At 56.1% G+C, this 22,220-nt stretch overlaps 2 protein-coding genes across 8 annotated transcripts; one reads left to right on the top strand and one right to left on the bottom strand.

Annotated features, from left to right (window-relative positions):
* Window positions 1-3,035: 3,035 nt before the first annotated feature.
* HAP1 (huntingtin associated protein 1) lies at window positions 3,036-12,088 on the top strand. Of its 7 annotated transcripts, none has more exons than XM_046677805.1 (14): window positions 3,036-3,513; window positions 4,577-4,656; window positions 5,052-5,168; window positions 5,294-5,481; window positions 5,689-5,794; window positions 5,873-5,939; window positions 7,284-7,414; window positions 7,800-7,874; window positions 8,184-8,318; window positions 8,469-8,560; window positions 8,855-8,893; window positions 9,649-10,040; window positions 10,421-10,628; window positions 11,289-12,088. In XM_046677805.1, exons 1-14 carry the CDS (start codon window positions 3,036-3,038, stop codon window positions 11,620-11,622), a joined length of 2,442 nt encoding a protein of 813 aa, XP_046533761.1. In that variant the 3' UTR covers window positions 11,623-12,088. The 7 variants fall into 7 exon arrangements, with proteins under 7 accessions (XP_046533761.1, XP_046533766.1, XP_046533762.1 ...); XM_046677810.1 differs by having other exon boundaries at window positions 10,404-10,628; window positions 11,289-11,464; XM_046677806.1 differs by lacking the exon at window positions 5,052-5,168.
* A 5,763-nt stretch (window positions 12,089-17,851) lies between these two features.
* On the bottom strand, window positions 17,852-18,356 carry GAST (gastrin). Its single transcript, XM_046674680.1, has 2 exons — window positions 18,137-18,356; window positions 17,852-18,028 (listed from the first exon to the last, which is right to left on the bottom strand). Exons 1-2 carry the CDS (start codon window positions 18,354-18,356, stop codon window positions 17,925-17,927), a joined length of 324 nt encoding a protein of 107 aa, XP_046530636.1. The 3' UTR covers window positions 17,852-17,924.
* Between the last annotated feature and the right edge of the window lie 3,864 nt (window positions 18,357-22,220).

Here is a 22,220-nt window from a genome sequence, read left to right as displayed (position 1 = left end):
CCACATCTTCTTTATCCAATCATTGGTCGATGGGCACTTGGGTTGCTTCCATGTCTTGGCTATTGTGAATAGTGCTGCAATGAACATAGGGGTGCATATGTTACTTTGGACTGTTGATTTCAAATTGTTTGGGTAGATAACCAGTAGTGGGATAGCCGCTGACCCCCCTAATATTTAAACTTGCAACCCACAGTCCCCCCCAGTCCCTCCTCCGTGCTTTCTTTTATTATTTATTTATTTATTTTTTAAAGATTTTATTTTTAATTTTTCCCTTTTCTCCCAAAGCCCCCCGGTACATAGTTGTGTATTTTCAGTTGTGGGTCCTTCCAGTTGTGGCATGTGGGACGCCACCTCAGCATGGCCTGATGAGCAGTGCCACGTCTGTGCCCATGATTCGAACCAGAGAAACCCTGGGCTGCTGAAGCGGAGTGTGCGAACTTAACCTCTTGGCCACGGGGCCGGCCCCAATTTTTAATTTTTTTGAGTAAGATCAGCCCTGAGCTAACATCAGTGCCCACCTTTCTCTACTTTATATCTGGGACACCTGTCACAGCATGGCTTGATGAGCGGTGCATATGTTTGCACCCAGGATCTGGACCTTCGAACCCTGGGGCCACCTAAGCGGACAAACTTAACCGCTACCCCATGAGGCTGGCCCCCCTGCTTTCTTTTAATCCATAGCATTTGTTACCTCTAATACTATGTGATTTACTTCTTTATTATTTGCAGCTCCCATTCATATGGGCCCTATGAGGCCAAAGATCTTTGTTTTGTTCACTGATGTGTCCCCAACACCTGCCACAATGCCTGACACCAGGTGCTTAATAAATGTTTGTTGAATGAATAATGATTGGAGGATAATTTAGGGGGCTGAGAAAAGTTGAGATGAAAGAAGAAATGAAGCCAACAAATATTAAGGCTGCTAAACATTATAACCATAAAAAAAGGCAGCATGTGAAATGCATAGAGAGCAGCTGTGGATCTTAGATGTCCCACCTTTTTATCCAAGGCCCCTGGCCTGAGCCACCCTTAACCACTTGGCAGAAGTGCCCCAGAGTCTGTATGGGAGGACAGGAGAGGAAGAGGGGACAGGGCCAGGTGGGCGAGGGTTGGAGGGTCTGACTCCCACAGAGAGCCTCTTCTTGCTTCCCTGCCCATGAGAGGGCTGGAGTTGGAGCCCCTGCTTCAGAAACAACATAGCTCCTGAGGACTGCCCCTTTGACAGACAGATGAATCCCCGCAGGGCTGGTGGAGGTGTGAGAATTTGGGGGCGGGGAAGTGAATTGGCACAACTCAGGAATGAGAAACACTGCAGACTGGGCATGTGGGTTGAGGTGCAAAATCCTGAGCGATTAATGATTTCTGCCCTCCCACTCAGATCCCACTCAGACACCACTCAGATGGGTACTTTCCATTTTTCTCAATCAAAGCTCCCTGTTTGTTTCTTTCAGAGGACTCACCATACTCAGTAATTACCTCACTTGTCTCCTTGTTTATCTGCCTCCCCTTCTGGACTCTAAACTCCAGACAGCGGGGAGCTGGTTTCTCTTGTTCCCTGCCCTAGCTGAGAGTCTAGCACAGTGCCTGGGATATAGAGCAGGCACTTAACATATATTTGTCAAATGAAGGAATGCACCCGGATAGAAGGAAACATTCTTATCATAATGCTTCTCCACTGGAGAGCTGGTGGAGGGGGCACCTTGGTCCTCCTTCCTGGGCTGTGTCTCTTGTTCCGTGATGTGTCATGGACATCTGGCCCTAAAGGCACATTGTCAGCACTGGGACCTTCCGTCCTAGGTGCAGGCCTTGGTCAATAGCCTGTCCTGGGCTCAGGCGTGGAGTGGTGGCTGTGGGGAAGGGGCTCCGGGAGCTCCCTAGCTCAGACAGCAGCATGAGAGAGAGAGGGACTGGAGATGGATTGCATCACAGTGGTCTAGAAGAGAGCATGAGGCCTCACCAGCAGAAGGGCTGAAGAGGAGAGGGCACATTTGAGAAACATTTAGGAGGTAAATTAAGCAAGACTTGGTGATTAATTGGGTATTGAAGAGAAGGAAACTGGGACACCGAGAATGATCCCAAGGCTTTAAAAGAATCAGTGCCGCGGCCATCTCTTTTTGGCCTGTAGGTTCCTCCAGTCCAAAGGCACAGAAACAGCCAGTGGACTCCGCCGCCGCCCAGAGTTCATTCGCGACGCTCGTAGGTGTCCGGTCCCGTGCTGCGCTCGGAGGGACACGCTCCACGAGCCGAAGGGGCGGAGTCGGGTCTTGGAGACAGACACACTCGGATCACTGCCAGCCAGCGGATAAAGGATGCTCTGGGGCGTGGGAGACAGGGTCCGAGGAGTCTTTTTTGGGAGGTGTCTAAGCGGTGTCGGCCGGAAGAACAGGTGTTCGCCTGGATGGAAGGAAGGGGGCAAAGTGAATGAGGGCTGGAGGTGAAGCACGAGAAGAGGCAATAAGACAAATGAAGAAACAAGAAAGAGAGCTGTCGAGTGGCTCGACCACACGGGGCGGGGGGAGCGCGAGGATCAGTCTGTGACGCGCCAGACTGAGCGGCGCGCGGAAACCGTACAGGAGTTTGGATTGATCCCCCAGACCACGGGGAAAGACACGATACTGCCCTGACTCCCAGGTCACCCCGGATCATGCCCAGGGAGGGCAGCCAAAAACCTCCAGGCGGGATCGGAGGGACTGCGTGCCCCCAGTTAGGGACCTCGGAATCGCGGTACCCGAATCCGCGAGAAGCGGCGGCTTTGGGCAGAACCATTCTCCGGAGGTGGAGAGGGGGCGGAAAACGCTACACTCGGAACCCAGCCCACGGAACCAGCTGGAACCTGCACTCGCCTCTTCTCCTTGCTCTTCTCTTGATTTTACGCTCTGCCCCGCCACTATTAGGTCGCCTCCCGCGCGCCCCCCTGTTCCGGGCACCACTAGTTGCTCCTCGGCCTCCCCTCCCGCGCGTGGTAAGGCCCGGCGGGCGCGCGCTCCGGACACAGGTTATAAAGGCTGGGCTGCGGCAGCCGACTGCGGACCAAGATGCGCCCGAAAGAGTGCGGGCAGAGCTACGCCGGGGACCGGCCCGGACCCGGACCCGGGGATCCAGCAGCGGTCACCCCCGCACTGCCGCCCGCAGCCGGTCCCGCTCCAGAGCCCTCCGCCGAGCCTGGACCCGCTCCTGCGCAGGCACCGGCGGCTGAGCAAGGAGAGGGATCTGGATCCCCATCCGTCTCGGGACCCTCAGACGGAGTTCGCCCGGCCTCCGAGGCTGGATCAGAGGCAGGAGCCCAGCGCGGATCCGCATTCTCGGCAGTCCAGGGGAATGCCCAGTCCGTGCCCGGCAACTCAGATGTACCGTGGACCCGCTTCATATTTCAAGGACCCTTTGGTCCCCGGGCCACTGGCCTGGGGACTGGAAAGGCTGCGGACATCTGGAAGACGCCAGCTGCCTACATCGGCCGGCGGCCAGGGGTGTCGGGCCCCGAGCGCGCCGCCTTTATTCGGGAGCTGGAGGAAGGTAAACCGGGTCCTCGTGACCCCGGAGCGGGAAGGACTAGGACAGCTCCAGGGAAGAGAGGGCCCCGTCTGGTCCAGGCGCCCTGCCCCCTCTTGACACTCAGTCCCACCCTCCCACCCACCCTCGCCATGTCACTGTCTGCGGTGCCAGTCCGGTCGCCTCTTCCCCGTCTCCTCCTCCCCTTCTCTCGCTCCCCGATTTCTGTGGGTGGGCCAGGTCCCGGGGCCTGTGCGCTTCCCCTCCCGGCTCTGCGCGCCTGTTGCTGCGGCAGATCTGAGCACTCTCCGGGCCCCCTCCTCAGTCTACCGCAGTGCCAGGAGGGGGGCGGGGGGCTGCGGGAGGGCGCTGCCCAGCGCGCTCTGAGCCTGCGCTGGGCCGCCGCGCCAGCGGTGGGGAGGTGGGTGGGCGGAGGGAGGGTTGCCAACCTCTAGGGGGCGGGGGTTAAGGTGGGCTTTCCCCCGAGCCTGGGAGTGGGCGGGGCCTCAGGCAGAATCAGCCGGTCCTCTTCCCTCCCATCCTCTCCTGGGTTTCGGGACATCTCTGGATTGAGTGTAGAGGCTCAGGTGCCCCCCTCTTCCAGTGCTGGAGAAGTCTCTTAACTCTTCTCCTCTGCGCGTGCAACAGGTGCAGGGTGGGTGACTGCGTCTGTTTTTATGACCCATGAGGCTTCCAGTGAGCTGGCCAGGCTGCCCTCCGGCTAACTGGTGATGAGTCAGTCTGCAGCTGTACTTCCGCCCGCAGCCTCCATTCCCCTAGGTTCCAGGGACCCAGGCGTCCTGAGAGCTCGGCTCCACCTGAGCCGGGAAGATTGTGATCTCCTTAGTTTACCCAGGCCCCTCTAGAAATAAAATGAGTCCAGTTGACCCTGGGAGCAGGGAAAGGAGTGCTGAGTACTCGGTAGTATGGAGAGGATGTTGGGGGCAGGAAGGGAGCTCAGTCTTCTCCTCCCTTGTTGCTGACTCCTGCTGTTAGGGGAAAACAGGGGATAGGGCCGGAATCAATGGGGTGCCCGGGACCGTATGCCCCCTCTTTCCTGAACTGGCGGCCCTGCTTTCTCTTGCAGTGCTGTGTCCTGACCGACCCCCACCAGTCAAGAAGATCACTCCAGAAGATGTCAAAGTGATGTTAAATCTGCTGGAGGAGGTGTGTGCTGACTTCCCTCCCTGGGCCAGCCTGAGCCTGAGCCAGGCCCCTGTTTTAATTCTGTCCTGTAGGAGTAGGAGCCTTGTCTGTTTCCTGCCTGGCTGCCTCTTTGGGGGCCAAGCTGGGGGCCCCTCTTATGGAAGGCAGGTAGATGTGGGGTATCCAAGCTGGAAGAGCTCTTAGAGCCATCTGGTCTGATGTGTTCTTTTTCTGGAAGGGGAAACTGAGTCAGGCCCCACAGTGGGTTATGGCAGACTCTTGTCTAGTACCCTGGAGAGCTGGGAGATGGTGAGGGTTTCCCCCTGAGCCCTGTGTACTTCCTAGCTTCTCCCACCTAGCTGGGAGATCTCAGAAACCAGGGAAGTATTTCCCATGGTTGGGGGGTCCCTCTGTAGAGAGAGCGGGACCTGAATACGGCGGCTCGCATCGGCCAGTCCCTTGTGAAGCAGAACAATGTCCTGATGGAGGAGAACAGCAAGCTGGAAGCCATGCTGGGCTCAGCCAGGGAGGAGGTAACTGGGCAGGGAGGAGGGGGTGGGGGGTACGCCATCTCAGACCTACCTACATCCCCCTCCTGCCAGGACCTGTGCCTGCCCCTGCCTGTGTCCTGACCCAGGGCTCCTCTCCCCTCTGCCAGATTTTACACCTCAGACACCAGGTGAGCCTGCGGGATGACCTCCTCCAGCTCTACTCAGACTCTGATGATGAGGAGGAAGAGGAGGAGGATGAGGAAGAGGAAGAAGAGGAAGAGGAGGAGGAAGAAGAGGAGGAGGAGGAGGAGGAGGAAGAGCAGCAGCATGATCTTCCCTATGAAGCCCCCGAGCCGTGAGTGCTCTGCCTGTGCACCCGATGCTCCCTTCTCTGAGCCTCAGTTTCATTTTTTGCAAACAGGGACACAGACAGTGTCGCTACCAGCAGGATTGCTGGGGCTAGTTGAGACCACCACACTCAGCCTGGGTGGGAGAGCCCAGGGTGTGCTGGGCCCTGGGTCCCAACTCCCTGACCCCTGACTCCCATTGCTCCCTCCCCTAGGACACCTCTGACGGAGTCAGAGTCGCTGCACCACTGCCCGCAGCTGGAAGCCCTGCAGGAGCAGCTGAGGCTGCTGGAGGAGGAGAACGACCAGCTGAGAGAGGAGGTGAGGATGGGGGAAGAGGGTGCGCCCGCAGGCAGGGGGTGTTGACTCCCCTGCCCCTTCCTCTCTCCCTTCCTCCAGGCCTCTCAGCTCGACGCCCTTGAGGAGGAGGAGCAGATGCTTATTCTGGATTGTGTGGAGCAGTTTTGTACGTGAAATTGCAACTTGGGGTCGGGGGCTGTCCCAAGGAGCAGAGGGAAGAACTCAGGTCTTGGGGTCTGGAGGCCTGAGTTCAAGTCTAATCCCAGCTCCGGCACTTCCTAGCTGTGTGAGCTTGGACAAGTTCCTTGACCTCTCTGAACCTTCATCTTTAGAAGGAGGATTGATAATCTCGGTCCTACTGACCTCTCCAGGGGCACAGCTGAAGATGTACTTTGTGCAAACTGTAAAGAGCTATACAGAAACTTTGAATCTCCTCTCAGCCAGTCTCCTTTTGTTATTTGGGGCAGGAAGAGAAAGGGGGCTGCAAGCGAGGAAGGGAGGGAGCCGTGAGCTGCCAGAGACCAGGTACCCCGAGCACTGGGGTTGGGGCAGGTCAGAGTTGTATTTTAGGTGGTGGCTGTGCCTGGCACTGTGCATTTATGAAGGTGAGCAAGGCACAGTGTCCCTGAGGAGCTCAAGTCTAGCTGGGGTGATGCCCACTCAAGGTGGCAGCTGAACTCATGCTGTTCCACTCACCCCAGTCCTGACATTCCTTCCCTGGGGGTTCCCCAGCTTCCTGAGTGGCCCCATGGGTCCCCAGGCGCCTGGAGGAGGAGCCAGTCCTGGAGTTCTGTTCCTTCTACCTCCTAGGACAGCCTCAGTGTCCTTCCTCCTCCCTTCCCCGGCTGCCTCTGGCCCAGGCCCCCTCTTAACTGGGCTTCCTGCCTTCCCTCCTGCCCTTCCAGTCTCTTCTGCACGCAGCCCAAATGATTTTTCTAAAACCAGATCTGACTATGTCACTCCTCTGCCTAAAACCCCCACATGGCTTCCCATTGGCCCAAGGATGAGCACCCACCTGCCCAGTGCCCAAGCCACGCCCCCTCCCAGGGTCCCCTGATGCCTCTGGGCCTCTCCACACCCTGCCTGGGCCACGTCCGTCCTTCTGCCTGGTGGAGCCCTACTTGCCCTGTGGAGGTCTTAGCTTCGCAGACCTTGCAAGGCTGGGTTGTGTGTTGCAGACTTGACCTCCGATGCGCCCTTTACAGGCGCCCCATCATAGCCCATAGTGTGCACCACTGTGATTTCCTTTTCCATCAGTCTCCGCTAGACTTGAGTTCAGTGTGGGCTGGGACCAGGTCATGTTGACTGCTCACCCAGTGCCCTGCTCAGTGTCAGTCAATGAACATTTATTGAAAAGAAGACCTGAGGGAGGAATGCCAAGCCCTGTGGAATCAAGGGGACTCTGCAGGAGCTGAGGGGTGGGGACAGACAGAAGCATCTGGGAGGGGCACACTGTTCCCCAAAGGCTGGGGGAGCCAGGGCTGACCTTCTCACCCCCACTCGTCCCCAGCTGAGGCCAGCCAGCAGATGGCTGAGCTGTCGGAGGTGCTGGCGCTCAGGATGGAGAACCATGACCAGCAGCAGAGGGAGGTCAGCCAGCTGCGGACGCAGGTCATGAAGCTGCAGCAGCGCTGCCAGCTGGTACGTCAGGTTGTGTGCGGGGCTCCCTCCTCCTGTCACGGCCTGTGGGACTCAAGCCCCCTTCTCCTGCCCCACCTCATGGAGCTCCCGGCTCAGCCAGGCCCAAGGCCCTTCCCTGTATCAGTCAGAGCTGGAGGAGACCTCAGAGAGCCCCTCATTCTGTCCCCTTCACTGCCCCAAGTTAGGGACCGAGGCCCAGAGAGGGTCACAGGGTCTTCCAGGAACTAGACTGCGTGACTGCCCCTCCTTGTTTGGCCTTAGTTCCTGTGACTTCTTAAAGGCCTGCCAAAGACTCTCTGATGTGCCCGGGAGGACTGGCGGGAAGTGGGGGTGTACGGGGTGGGGAGGCCTCGGGCGGGGCTTCAGTGGTTGTGGGTCCTTCCAGTACGGGGCTGAGACTGAGAAGTTGCAGCAGCAACTGGCTTCGGAGAAAGAAATCCAGATGCAGCTCCAGGATGAGGTGAGGCTCCCCAGGGATTCCTGCCCCAGGCTGGGGGTCTCGAGGCCCCTGGGGCCACCTGAATCGCCAGAGAGGACAAGCTTCTTGCAGCAGGGCCTGGGTCTGTCCCTTAACGTGCCCTCAGTGACGGGCACGGGGCCTGGCAGGTGGCAGTTCCGTTGGGGTCTGTGTGGAGTGGTGCCCGGGGTCCCCTGCATGTTGTTAGGTGCATCCAGAATCTGGCTTCCCAGCCCCCTGGGGAGAGAGTGGGCAGGGCATACTGGGCTGGGTGCACCTGGGTCCCAACGGAGCCTGCGGGCGGGTTCCCAGCTGCAGGACCTGCGGGAGAAGTACACGGAGTGTGGGGGCATGCTGATTGAGGCCCGGGAGGAGGTGAAGACCCTCCGCCAGCAAGCCCCGGTGTCCACTGGCTCTGTCACCCACTATACATACACTGTGCCTCTGGTGAGGACCCCCAGCTGCCGCCTCTGCCTCGTGTGCCCTGTGTCTCAGCCCTGCTGGCCGATTTCGAGCTTCAGTCCCTTTCTGTGCCTGGCAGTGTGGGCGGGGGTGCTGTGGGGGTCCCCTGCTAATGTCACCCCATGTCCAATGCAGGAGGCACTTCCTAGTTTCCAGGAGACCCTGGCTGAGGAGCTCAGAACGTCTATAAGGAGAATTATCTCAGACCCTGTGTTTTTTATGGAAAGGTATGCAACGGGACCCCAGACCCTTGCCTGACCCCCTCACTCTTGCCTTTCCTGTCGTGGGAGGGGGTTTGCCTTCCTGCTTCTGACCCTCCTTCCCCCTAAGGCCCTCTTCCTGCCTCCCTACACCTGCCTCCTCCAGCACCCAGCCCCTTCCACTCACCACCCTTTCTTCTATCCGCACAGTCTGGGTCCGTCATTTCTCCCTGGGATTTTTTTACATGAGGGGGCCCCGGGGACTTTGCACTTTCAGCCTCCATTGCCTTGGGACTCTAAAGGCCCTTTTCTCTGTTGAAGGAATTATGAAACGACTACAGAGGAGTTGTCCAACCTGGGGTAAGCTGGCCCAGGGGCTCTCCCTCACCTTTCGGCAGCCAGATAACCACCTGCAGCAGCTTCTGTGACCCTATGACTCTGGAGACGGCCCCGCTCTCTGGGCTGGCTGGGCTGAACGTTGTTCTGGGAAGGAGCTGCTCCCTTTTCATTCCAGTCTTGCCCCATAGGTGGCCGTCTGATTTAAGGCTGCTCCACATGGGGACCAAAGCGTTCCCTTCACCTGACCAGGGCCTGAGAGGCGAATGGGCACTGGCCTAGGAGCTGGGAACATCTGGGTCTGAGTCCCAGCTTGGCCCCTTTACTGGCTGTGTGTCCTTGGGCAAGTCACTTGACCTGTCTGAGCCTTACTGAAATGGATTTGTTCCTATGGCAGCTAGCTGTGGGATGGGTTGTGAAGGTTAAACAGTGAAGGAGGGGACAGAGAGGATGTTATCCTTGCTGGTCTCTTCCGTTCAGCAGGGTAGGTGTACTTTGGGAAGGCGGGGCCTCTGCAGAGTTGGTGACCATTCTCCCCGCCAGGGGTGTGGGATGGGTGTGGGAAGCCTCACAGCTGGTACCCAGCTCCCCTCTCCCCTGGCTGGGACAGAACTGGCGAGTGACCACCAGGGTCTCTGTGTAGACCGGGGCAGATTGCAGGAGAGCTCCTCAGTCCCAGGGGCTGGAGATGTCCCAGGGGGAGCGGAAGAGGGGGCTGGGGGCCCTGGCTGGGGTGGGCTTTCCGGGGTATGCAAAGACTTTCCCGTCTCCTCGCCCAGGTACGAGCTGCGCTACGGTGAGGTGCGGGAGCAAGAACAGGAGTTCGAGGCTGAGGAGGGTCTGATGCCGTCAGAGGATTTTGTGCCGGCGGAAAATTTCGTGCCTGCGGAAGACTTGGTGCCTGAGGAAGAGCTGGGGGCCACAGAGGAGGTGGTACCAGCCGAGGAGGAGGTGACGGAAGAGGCAGAGCTTGTGTCAGAGGAGGCGGAGGCCTGGGAGGAGGTGGAGCCGGAGCTGGATGAGACAAGGCGGACCAATGTGGTGACCTCAGCCCTGGAGGCCAGCGGGTTGGGCCCTGCGCACCTGGACATGAAGTATGTCCTCCAGCAACTGGCCAGCTGGCAGGACGCCCATTACAGGCGGCAGCTGAGGCAGAAGATGCTCCAGAAAGGTGAGTGCTCCCGTGGGGGCCTCCCTCCGGCCAGCCGGACAAGCTGCAGATCGTCAAGCCGATGAGAGGTGAGGGTAGGTGAGCCCCCCAAGTGCTCACTTACCCTAGGCTGGCCCCACCCAGCGTGCTGATTTGCATGGACTTTGCATATCATTTGCATAGGCACCTCAGGTCCCCCTCAGCAGGAACTATGACCCCAGTGCTAATTTACATGGAATTTGCATAGGATTCCAGATCTCCACCTCCTTTTCTCCCTGGGGCTGGGCTGGGGGTCTGGGCTGCAGCCCCCCACTGCACTTCAGCTTCCTGTCTCTGCCCACTCCCTTCCCTTATCCCCCACCCCTGCCTCCCCCCGTCCCCAAGGCTCCCCAACCCTGCAGCAGTGGCAGCAGCGGGCCAAAACAAACATGGGGGGCGGGATCGTGGACCAGCAGCCCAGGGTGCCCACCCAGGACTTTCGGAGGCTGGAGGAGGACAGGGTCAACCACCCTCCCAGGGCCTGGGAGGAAGAGGGGCCTTCTGGGGCCACCCAGGCCATTGGGACGAAGGCCTCCGCCAGCAAGGGCCACGGTCGGACCAGTCCCCTGGGTGAGTCTGAAGGTGGGCTCCTACAGGGTGGGGGTGGTGGGTCAGGGTCTCCTCTCCCCAGCTTGAAACCCTGAAGGCCGGGGAGCTGCACCTGCTGAGTGCCATGTGAGCCCTGCTTTTAAGGAGCTTGCAGGAGTATCAAAGAGGATTTAGTGACGTGCAGTATCTCCTTTAATCCTCACCCCCCCATAGGTAGGTGTGATCATCCCCATTTATTTGGTGAGGTTCAGAGAGTGAAAGCAACTCATTCAAGGTCACACAGCTAGAGTGGACCTGAGCCTCTTCTCCTCACTACTATGCCATTAGACTTTCCTGGTCCATCCCCACCTCTGACCCTGTCCTGGGGCCTGCCTGGCCTGCTGGGTCAGCCATGCAGTTGATAACCTGTTGCCAGCCTCATCATTGTGTGTGGCCGCCCCCACTCTGATGGCGCTTTGGTCACCAATGGGTGGCTTCCCTCTTCAGGGCTGCCATGCAAGGTTGTGCAGTTTGTAACCTGAATGGTGACCTCTATGGCCAGGCAGTGGGCGGCCTGCATAACCACCAATGGTGGCTGTCTCTTTCTGAAATAGCTGACCAGGCCCAGCCCCTGCCCGCTGCCCAGGCCACGCCTGTGGTCCTCAGGCCCCCAGTTCATGTCCGTGCCCCCTTCTCTTCCAGGCTTTGCTGTTTCCCAGCAGCCTGCAGAGGCCCCACAGACAGCCTGAGGCCCCTCCTTCCGCTGCCTGGCCAAGTCCCACCTGCCCCAGGCCCTCCTTCCCATCCTCCGAAACAGGACTCCCTGTCTGTCACCAGCCCTCCCTCTGTCCTGATGACTCTGGGCCGGAGCTTTAGGGCCCAAGCCTTGACCCTCTTCTGGGAGAGGTTGAAGGAGCCCCGGCCCTCATTCTGCAGCTGGTGCAGAAGCTGTGGCTGCTGGGCCTGGATCACATGGTGGCCCAGGGGGCGGGAAAAACCCCGGGGGAGGCCCTCCAGCTACCAGACCCAGCTCTGAGAGGGTGGCGGGGCTCTGGCGCTGGGTATAGGACGTTGTTCTGAGCACTCTCCTAACAACATGCCCCCCGGCACCCTCCAAGTTCAAGGTGGCTCCCAAGTTCTTGTTGACTTCTGGGACCTGGCCCCCTCCCCCAATTCTTGGCCCTTTTTCTCAGTCTCTGATTACTGTTTGCAACTGGAAGTGTCTCGCGTGGGTGAGGACTCCCTCTGCCTAGTGGCCTGTGAGTGTCCAGGCTCCCGCCTAAGGCCCAGCCCCTCCTTCCCACTGTCCCCCCTTCAGTGCCCCTTGTTTCGTACTTGTAGATGTCCCACCCTTTCCCACCCTTTCGTCATAAACAGCTGGAGTCTGGGGCTCAGGACCCCTATCGGTACCACCCTGCTTCTCGCCGCGCTTCTCGCTGTCCTGTTGCTTGTCAGCCTGTGTACCTGCCAGTGCAGGAAATAAAGGACCTGTGCGCTACCTGGCCCAGCCTCCAGCCGTCTGTCTCAGGGAGCATGAATGTGTGTGTGTGTGTTGGTGCGTGTGTGTGTGCGTGTTTTGGTGGAGCAAAGTTGTAGAGAGAGTTTGAGCTCCAATATTGAATGATGTGCCAAAGGCTTTGATTAAACACATAATCATATCAATAAGCCGGGTGGTGAGTGATCTGATAAACGGTTGTCGAATGGGGAAACTGAGGCCCAGGCAGGTTAAGTGACCCTCCCAAGGAGGAGCTGGATTTGAACCCAAGCCCTTGGGCCTGCAGAGCCCATGCTCGGACAGGCTTCCTTCGCTGATCCTCATGCTCCAGTCGTTGTGACCCAGTACCCGGCTGTGAAGGGTAAGGCAGGAGTGCGTTACCCACTGTTGTGGGCAGAGGTCCCCCAGAAGCAGGCCTGGAACAATGTTTGAAGACACGTAGTTTATTTGGGAGAGGATCCCAGGAAGCACTCCTGAGGGGTTGGGACTTGAGAACAGAAGGAAGCTAATGGAAGGGAGTTTTAGACACCTGAGGCTCAGTCCCACTGGGGGACTCTGGGAGGAAGTGTAGACCCTTGCAACTCACAGTGTGGTCTGTGGACCGGCATCATTGACTTGCCTGGAGAGTTTATCAGAAACGCAGAGTTTATCAGAATCTCAGGTCCCTTCCCAGGCCTATAGAGCTGGAATCTGCCTGTTAACAAGGTCCCCAGGCAATACACATGCATGGAGACACCAATATGGAACCCATCTGGGTTATCCCACCCAGGGGTGAGGAAGCTGGAGCATGCGTCCTCCAACTGCCATCCGTCCTTGGCTGAGGGCTGCTCCTGGGGCCATTAACTCATTGGCGCTCTGGCCTCCCCATGCATGGGCTGAGGAAAAGTCCCTGGCAGAGAATAACCGTACTTGTAGTAGAACATGGTCAGCACATAATAGAATGGTGAGTGCCGAGGATGCGGGCAGGGCATTGACCGTGTCTGCTACGGTCCACCTCTTGCACCCCTCAGATGCACTCCAGCTCCATGTGGACTTCAGTCTGGCCTGGCATTGCTTCTTTTTTTTTTTTTTTAAGATTTTATTTTTCCTTTTTTTCCCCACAGCCCCCCGGTGCATAGTTGTATATTTTTAGTTGTGGGTCTTTCTAGCTGTGGCATGTGGGATGCCGCCTCAGCATGGCCTGACGAGTGGTGCCATGTCCGCGCCCAGGATCCAAACCAGCGAAACCCTGGGCCACCAAAGTGGAGCGCGTGAACTTAACCACTCAGCCACAGGGCTGGCCCCATGGCATTGCTTCTTTAACATGGTGGCTTGTCACAATATCTTAAAATCAATCAGTCAATCAATAAACTTATGCCCGGAGGGTGAGTGGTCCCCACTGCTGCAGTTGGTCTTGAAGCCCTAAATGATATTTCTCATTTCCTTCCTCTAGCCCCATCCCATGTGCCCTCATCTTTGGCCAGCACTTAGCTGGTCCAGGTTGTTTTCTTGGTGAAATCACCTAGGCCTTCATTGCTGAGAGGTCCTTGATCACCATGTCCTTGTCAGGTCATTGTTGCTGCATCTGCCTGTTCGCTTTCATCAGATAGGAAGCGCCAAGAGGCACCCCAGTGAACCCCCCAAGTTCCAGACCCCATGTACTCCTTCCTGCCCCCACTAGGAGGCAGTGATCCTGGCTCCTCATGCTAATCAATGTAATAACCTCTGATAGTAATTGACCTTTCTTTGCCTGCTGGTCTAATGTCAGGAAGAGCCAAAATGGCCAGGCAGCAGCTGTAAATTTAGGTTTAGGGGAATCTTTACCGTATTCCCTGCTGAAAGCATCCTCCCCCAGCAACCAGGATTTCTAGTCCAGAGGTGTCTAGAACTGTGGGAACAGGAAGCACAAACTCCTGAGGTGGACCCCTGGCAGTGATGGTGATAGGGCCCACTCCCACTCTACCCCTGGGTTCCTGGACCCACGTGTCCTGTCTGTCGGGGACGCAGCACCATATAATAACCACTGGTTCAAAATATGTACTGCATTCCAAACCCCAGGGTGCATGCCCAAGTTGATGCCTTGGCTTCACATTTAATTCCAACATCCTATCAGGCCTGCCGTTTCTGGGTGACACAGTATTTGGTAGGACAAGTAGATCCCATGGTCGTGTGCTCATTGCTGTACCTCCTTCACTGTAAAGTAGGTCCCTTATCTGAGGTCATGTTTTATGGGATCCATGATGACAACTCACACACTGTAAGTCCTTTGACGCTCTGTCGTCCTGTAGTGCTGGCGGAGGCGCTGCGGGCAGGAAGGCAAACTTAGAACATGTATCAATCCCCAAGAAGATGGGTCACTTTCTAGGGCGGAAGGTGTCTGATGCAATCAGTTTACCTGTAAGTAGCTTGTTGGACTTGTTGATATGGGAGCATGGTCCCATATTAAGGGCTCACAGTTGGTCTCTGCTGCTGAGATTGGCTGTTGGGTCCATGCATAACCTCTGTCTCTTCGACCATCGTCACTGTATTCATGGATCCACAGGGCAAGTGTGGAGTGGCTGAAGACTGTCTGTTCACCTCCATTGGATAAACAATCCTGTCCGCCTGGTTATTCAGGTGGGCGCTCTTGGGTGGGCATTGATATGAGACGCAAAGATCCACACACTTTGTGCCCTCTCCGTAGATCCATCTACTTGCTCTTCCCTAGAAGTCTTCGTCTCTGATTTTCTAATCTTCCTCCTACAAGTCCCCTGACCAATCAGGTGAGCCATTTGCACTGCCCCGAAGGCTGCGTATATCCCTCCTCCTGACCACTTCTCCCTCCATGCCAAGTTCACAACCAGGTCTACTGCTTGAAGCTCTGCTCACTGGGAGGATTGCCTCTCACCACCGTCTTTCAGGGCCAGCCCTGAGTGGGCCGTAGTTCGGCAGCACTCATTTTGAGTTCTTACCAACATGTCAAGCCTACCCACTTGTGAACCAGACCTGGTTTTTCCTCCTCCATGAGCTGTCCATAGGGAACCTCCAATGAGGCCACAGGGACGAGCTGAGCAAGGGGCGCTGGTTTGAGTAACCTGTTCGTGTTCTCTGGCCCTCCTCAGGCTCAATCTCAAATGTGCCATTTCCATCCTAAACTGAATTGCTGCTGGGCCCACCCAACCTTATGACATGGTGGGTCTGAAAATACGCAGCTCCTGATGGACAACTCGGGTCACGTAGTAACTTGCTGTCCAATGGTCAAGTGCTCACTCCCTGCTGGGGCCCAGTAGCATGCCAGGAGTGGCTTTTAAAACGGCAAATAATTCTCTTCTGCAGATGGCGTGACCTTGCTTGAGAACAGGACTCAGCAAACTGTGACCTGTGGGCCAAATATGGCCCATTGCCAGTTTTTCTATGACCTACAAGTTAAGAATGGTTTTTATATTTTACATGATTACACTTTAAATGGTTATTTGAATACCTACACAATATCCTTGATTTTTCCTCTTGGCCTGCAAAGTCTAAAATATCGTCTATCTGGCCCTTTAAGAAAAGTTTGCCAGCCCTAAGCGTCCGCACTAGAATTCTCTTATTGGGACTTACCAGAGACTTCACATGGTATCCTTGTCCACCACGGATACTTCTAGCACTGTGGGGGCTGCCAGGCTGTATGGCCCAATCAGCAGGGCTGCCTGAACCTGTCAGAGAGTTTTCTATATCTCTCTCTCTTTTTTTTTTTTTTTTTTGAGGAAGACTGGCCCTGAGCTAACATGCGTGCCCATCTTCTTCTGCTTTATATGTGGGACACCTGCTACAGCATGGCTTGCTGAGCGGTGCCATGTCCGCACCTGGGATCTTAACTGGCAAACCCTGGGCCGCCAAAGTGGAACGTGCGCACTTAACCACTGCGCCACTGAGCTGGCCCAGAGAGTTTTCTCTTGATCTGGGCCCCACTGGCAGCCTCCTGACTCACTTGATAAACTCAGGGCAGTATTTCCAAGTATGGTAGCATCTCAAAACCTGAAGAATCCTAGCAAGCCCTGTAATCATTTAAAATATAAAAACCATTCTTAACTTGTAGGCCATACAAGTGGCCTGATGTGTTAGCTTGGGCTCCGTGTACAATAGTTTTTGAAATACCTGGGTCTGCCTCTTTTCCCAGTGTACAATTACACTGATAAATGGCCGAGTCTGAGAACTGATGCAAATTTGCAAACCAGGCAAGGGATTCTGATTTTCCATTTTGGCAGCCGACATCAGCCTTTGGCACATCTGCTTTTGATCTGTTCTGATGGCATAAGTCAAACAATACCCTCACTGGCCATCCATATATCTCAAGTCTAGGAACCCCAAGGTCTATTAGCCACTGCTGCAAATCCTGTTGGTCAAGGCCTCCTGGCTGCCGTTTTGGTCTTGCTCCTCATTATGTCCACCTTGCCTCTGATGGTTAAGTGCTGCCACCTGGCCTCCTGTGTCCTGCAACCCTATCATCTCCATTGGTGCCAGGAAGCCTGGGTCCATAGGAGCATCTCCTACATCAACTCTGGCCCACAGAGGACAACCACCGCCGAGCTTCTCAACAAGGCCTACGTCCCCTCACTAACGTGTTCCTATGTCCTCTGGGAAAGGAGTCAGAGGCAGGCTCGGAGATAAAGATTTGAGTGCTAGTAGTTTCTTCGGGTGGTGGTCCCAAGAAACACCAGTGGGAACATGAGGGCGTGAGACAGGGAAGGGAAGGAAGCCAATAAAGGGTGTCATCGAGCAGGTTTCTGCCATGGGCCATGAGCTCAGTCCTGCTGGGACCTCTGGGAGACAGGATTGAATATAGCTCAGAGTTACCCTGCCCGAAGGGTGAGGGAGCTGGGGTATTTATTCCCTGTCACTTGTCTGTCATTGACTGAGAGATGCTTCTGGAGGCGCTAACTCCCCAGCATTCCCAGCCTGCTTTGCCCTCGGAAAGCCCTCAGGTGGAGAGTAGCCTGTGCCTGTGGTGGGAGGCTGCCTACAGGCACAAAGACGGTGAGGGGCCATGGGCGAAACAGCAAGGGCCTGCAGCCACCACTCGCTCGTGCATTTGACAAATACTTATTGGGTACCTCCTGTTCTTGGCCCTGAGGATACAGCAGGGAAGAGGGACACATGGTCGCCATTCTTACAGTTTTCCTTCTCACCAGGGAGGCAAACAATAAACTGGCAAACCAAACAACTACAGAGTGTGCAATGTGCTCTATAGAAAATATTAGGCTGTGATTAGAGGGTATTGGGGTCCGTGTGTGGAGGGTGAGGAGCAGAAAGGACGGGTCTCTCAGGAAGCAGCATTTCAACCAAGAACTCAAGGAGAAAAAGGAAGCCAGCCACATTTCTGCCTAGGGAAAAGCATTCCAGGTGCAGGGAACAGCAAAGACAAAGATTCTGAGCAGGAAAGAACGTGGTGCATTTGTGTAAGGGGGAGGGGGAGAGAGGAGGAAGAAATGTACCCACGGCGGCACCTGTCCTGAGGATGGCTCTTAGGGTTCGCTCAGGAGTTTAGGTTTTATTCTAAGTGCAATGGGAAGCTTTGGAGGGTTAAAAGCTGGAGTGGCATGATTTGCTTTGTCTTTTAGAAAGCTTTCTCCAGTTTCAAGCCCACCACCTCTTCTCCCACTCACCCATGTAGATTCTTGTTCAGTGTTAGGCTCTGGGGACACCGAGAAGAATTAGCCAGGTCCCTGCCCCCAGGGGTGCTCAACTCTCCTCCCTGCTTCAGTCTTGCCTCCAACCAACTCCCCTCCCACGCCCCACGACACTTGACACAGAGTCATCCATCCGAAGCTAGTTTATTTTGGTTGGTTTTTCACAGGGCAGGGCTGGGCTGGGTGGGAGCCGGCTGGGCTCCCAAGCTTTTTCTAAGGACTTTGATCCCCTTCCTCAGCGCTGCGGCGGCCAAAGTCCATCCATCCGTAGGCTGCTTCTTCTTTCTCCAGCCATGGCCCTTGCTTCTTGGACAGGTCTGACGGTCAGAGGAGGGGGAGGAGGTGAGGATGGAGGAAGGATGCCTGGCCTCTGGAGACTGAGGCCAAGGCCAAACCTGGCCGGGGTGGCTGTCAGCTGCTCTTACCTGCTACCAAGTGTGGGGAACCCTGGAGCCCCAGCTGCCTTCGGTGATGAGAGGCTGGGCCCAGCCTGTCCAGCTGGTCTGGCCAATGCGGCTCCAGGCCCTTATTGGCCCCTGGACCTGAGGGTGCGTCCTGCAGCTGGGAGCAGGGCTTCCAAGAAGCTTCGGAGAAGGCGGCCAGAGCCAGCGCAAAGATCAGCACATACACACACAGTCGCCGCATCTTGTCTGCAAAGGAGAGAGGGGCTGACCTTAAAGGTGGGGCTGTCCAGGCACCCGGAGGCGGGGCCCTGGATGGACGGCCTCCAGGCCCTCCTTGCTGACAGGTCTGCTGTCCTGCGCTGGGTTGCGGATTGTCCCTCCAGGGAGCTCCTCCAGCTCCTGCCAGCTCCCCGGCTCCCGAGCCTGGGCCTTTCCTCCTTACTTCCCCCAATTACAGCAACTGCTTCTCTCGGAGGATTTTAAAACCTAGAGCAATGGTTTCCAAACTGTCCTGCAGAATTTGAGGCCGTGTGAGCGGCTCTTTAGATGTTTACGTCTTGTAATTTAAAGAACTTTTCAATAGTAAAACCCCACAAACCGAAAATTCAAATCTAAACTTCGGTTCTCTGGATTCATCGCCTTTGTCTTCTTCTAGCCTCGTTGTTCTGATTGGCTCTATCAGAAGTAAATTACAAGAATTTTTACCTTCTCAGAACACACTGGTATGAATAAAACGCTGCCTTGATCTGTTTTTCGTGGTGGGGTTCTCAGTTAGATTTCTTTTGGGAGAGAAAGAGTTTTGCTGCTAAAGAAACAAAGCTGAGCAATCAGAGCTATAGACCATGCTGTCCGCTATGGTGGCCACCAGCCACGTGTGGCTCCTTACGTCTAAAAGAATTAAAGTGAAAGTTCTTCCCTGGCCTTGCCGCATTTCCAGTGCCCACGTGGCTGATGGATACCGTGGTGGACGGTGCAGATAGAGAACATCACCATCATCGTGGCACGTTCTTTTAGACAGTGCTCATCTAAGAAAGTGCTTGAGATGGGATCCAGGAGCCCTGGGGTCCAGTCCCAGCCCTGCTCAATAATTTGTATGACTTTGGGTAAGTCACAGCTCCCTCTGGGCCTCGGTTTTCTCACCTGCGAGATGGGAGAATAGCCTTCATCCTCTCACCTTGCAGGGCTAAAGTGAGCCTAGAGTAAGAGGGGCAGGGCAGGGCCCTGGGTGAAGGAGCAGGTCAGCTGGAAGGCAACGGTTGGGAATGCCAGGGTGGGTCCCAGAGCTGAGGCCTAGTCCGACCTTGGGCTGAAGAGAGGGCCTCAGCCCTGGAGACACCGAGGTGTGAGCCTGGTACCTTGACCGGGGTAGGGGTCCTGTCAACCCTCTTCCTAGCCTCTGCCCCCTTCGTGGGTGCCTCACCTGCAGAGCTGGGACGTGGGAGAAGCTGCGGCTGGCCTGGTGCCTCTCTGTTCTCTGCTTTGCTTGGGGCTCCAGCCCTGCCTTATAAAGCTCTCAAGGTCCCTCCAGAACCCTCCTCCCCCATGAGGCCAGGCTGCCCACAGCGAGAGGAATGGGGTGGGCACAGGTCCATCGCCCCTGCCCCGCCCTGTCACTTGGAGTCAACCAGTCATCCGGATGTGGGGGAAGGGAAGGGGAGCTGACCTCCGCAGTGAGGGACAGGAGCAAGGTGGGGCATTTCTTCCGCTGAGTATGAGGGCAGGTAGGAGACAGGCTCCTGGGGTCAGGAGCAGTGCCCCCCGCCACGTCCTTGGGGTCAGAGGCCTGGTGCTCATCCCTTGGACCACGTCCCATTGGGGGGCAAGTGAGGCAGATGGACCAAATGACCTTAGATTGAGAGAAGCGTGTTTCATGACACATTGATGTTTGAAGAGCAGGGAGTGTGTGAATGTGGAGTGATGTATTGACCCCCTGTCCCCTCTGCCGGGCTCTGCAAACAGGACGTGTCGCAGTTATCAGGAGCAATGAGCCGTGGGCTGATGGCCCCGTTCTCTCTGCCTAGTGGCTGCATCCTGGTTGCCTCTAAACCCCCTTCACATCCCCTCACCTGGAAAACCCTGACCGTCCCTCGCTCCTTATGCCCTCTGTGCTGGGCTGGCTTTAGCTTGCAGACCCCTCATCTCTCCAGGTCTGCCCTCAGCCTCCATCTCTTGCAAACCTCCTGCCCAGAGCCAATTCCTTGAGGCTCCTGCACTTCTAGCCTCCCTTATTTTGTTCTCAAGGGGAGATAGTAATCTGCATAATGTGTTCACCACTTTTCAACACAAAAATACATTGTAAAATGGTTAGCAAAGAGACTAAAAGAATTGTCCAAGACGTAGCGGAAAACCAAATGGTGTGCTTGTTGACTTATTTGGTAAATTCCTGCCTCAACCACGTTTGGATGGATGTAACCAGCTCCAGGCTGTTTTTGATTTTTCAGCTAGGACAAGAGATTCTGCTCTTGTTTCTGCGTCATCGGAGCCCCTCCCTGTCTGGAGGAGTTTTGATGCCCCTTGGGTCCTGGAGAAGGGGCAGTGGTACCCACCCTCGCAGCCAGTGTTGCTGAGAATGAACAGGTGATGAGGGAAGCAGCCTGGGAGGTGTCCATGGCAACCAGCGGCAGAATGTTCTGGTGAATAACCACTCTAATCCAGAGCAGGACTCGGTGACTCGGCAGATGGGATAAATGAAAATGGTAAAAACAGCGCAGGCAGTGGTGATAATTAATTGAATCACAGGATCTCAGAGATGGAAGGGACTAGGAGGGGGCTTGGGGGAAGGGCGGGGTGGGGAGCAGCTCTGCTCACATCCTGGGGGGACAGAGCCTTTCGTGTTGCCGTGGTAACGGGAAATTATAAGCTTTCAGCAGAGCCCTGGTTGTTCCGGAGCCCAAGACTTGATTTCTGGCCCCTTAGCTGTTCTTCCGCAGGCTGATTGCACGAGGGGGCCGACTGCATCAGAGAAGCGCGGACTTCCATTCAACAGGCAATGGTGGGGCGCCGCTGTCTGTAGGCGCTGGCGGGCTCGCGGGAGGGCTGTGTTCAGAGCTGAGAGAGACAGCCCTTGCCCCAAGGAGAACACAACCACAGGGACTGCGTGTTCTCCTCATGGGGAACCTTGTCCGGTGGAAAACGGAAGGTTTCCGGCGCTGCCCTTTGGAGCTGTTGAGATTTGGGCAGATCTCTCGCCATCTCTGAGCTCTTTTCTCCTCCGGGAAATGAGGAAAACAACTTGGGGAGGAGTCCTGTGAATGTGGTGTCCACAGAGCGCTGTGCCCGGGCCCAGAACTTCGCAGGTACATACTGTGTTTGCACCTTCTCCCCTTGGCCTCTCTGGGCCTCAGTTAGCCTCCTCTGTGAAATGGGAATCATTTATTCCTACCTCGTAGGGCTGCAGTGAAGGGGAAATGTGACAAGGTCTGTGCACACGCTTCGCACACATGGGGAGCTTCTCCTCCTCCAAGGATTAAGGAGGGTAATTCCCTAAAAACCATCGTCTGTGAACCCAAGGTTTTCCCCCCTGCTGGCCGTGACCCAGAGGGACACCTGCCCTGAGCTGCCGTTGGAAGAGGAGCCTATGGAGGCTGGACCTCTCAGAGGCCAGCACCAAATGGTGTGCAGCGGGCTTTGGAACTGGTGAGGCTGGGGTGGGATCCTGGCTGCAACACTTTGACTAGCTGGGTGACCAGAAAGTCCAGTTTCTGGGTCTATCAAGTTGAAGACCAGATCCCAGCCCCTGGGGCCCAGCCCCTCTGCTTCCCCGTGGACCTGACTATCTCCACAACGATGACAATTCTGGGTGCCAGGCACCCAAAAACGCTTTGTACGTGTGAATGCAACTACTCTTCTCCATGAGCCTGGGATGTAAGTGCTAGTGTGTCCCCATCTTACAGAGGAGGAAACAGGCTCAGACAGGCGACACAATTCCTGTCTGAATTCACGTGACCAAGAAGGAGAGCTGAGCTTGAAACTTGTCTCTGTCCTCCTGCTTCTGGATCCCAGGAGGGGTGTGGTAGGCTGAATAGCAGTCCCCCAAAGATGTCTGTGCCCTAGTCTCCGAAACCTGTGAATATGTGACATCACACGGCAAAAGGGACTTTGCAGA

Source organism: Equus quagga, chromosome 11 (assembly GCF_021613505.1).
Source record: "Equus quagga isolate Etosha38 chromosome 11, UCLA_HA_Equagga_1.0, whole genome shotgun sequence".
Taxonomy (NCBI): domain Eukaryota; kingdom Metazoa; phylum Chordata; class Mammalia; order Perissodactyla; family Equidae; genus Equus; species Equus quagga.
This window is presented reverse-complemented; position numbering and strand designations above follow the sequence as displayed.

Coding starts and splice junctions, on each gene's coding strand:
- HAP1 (XM_046677805.1), top strand. CDS start 3,036: ATGCGCCCGAAAGAGTGCGGGCAGAGCTACGCCGGGGACCGGCCCGGA. Junction 3,514..4,576: donor TATTCGGGAGCTGGAGGAAG/GTAAACCGGGTC, acceptor TTTCTCTTGCAG/TGCTGTGTCCTGACCGACCC. Junction 8,894..9,648: donor GAGGAGTTGTCCAACCTGGG/GTAAGCTGGCCC, acceptor CTCCTCGCCCAG/GTACGAGCTGCGCTACGGTG.
- GAST (XM_046674680.1), bottom strand. CDS start 18,356: ATGCGGCGACTGTGTGTGTATGTGCTGATCTTTGCGCTGGCTCTGGCC. Junction 18,029..18,136: donor TTCCCCACACTTGGTAGCAG/GTAAGAGCAGCT, acceptor TCTGACCGTCAG/ACCTGTCCAAGAAGCAAGGG.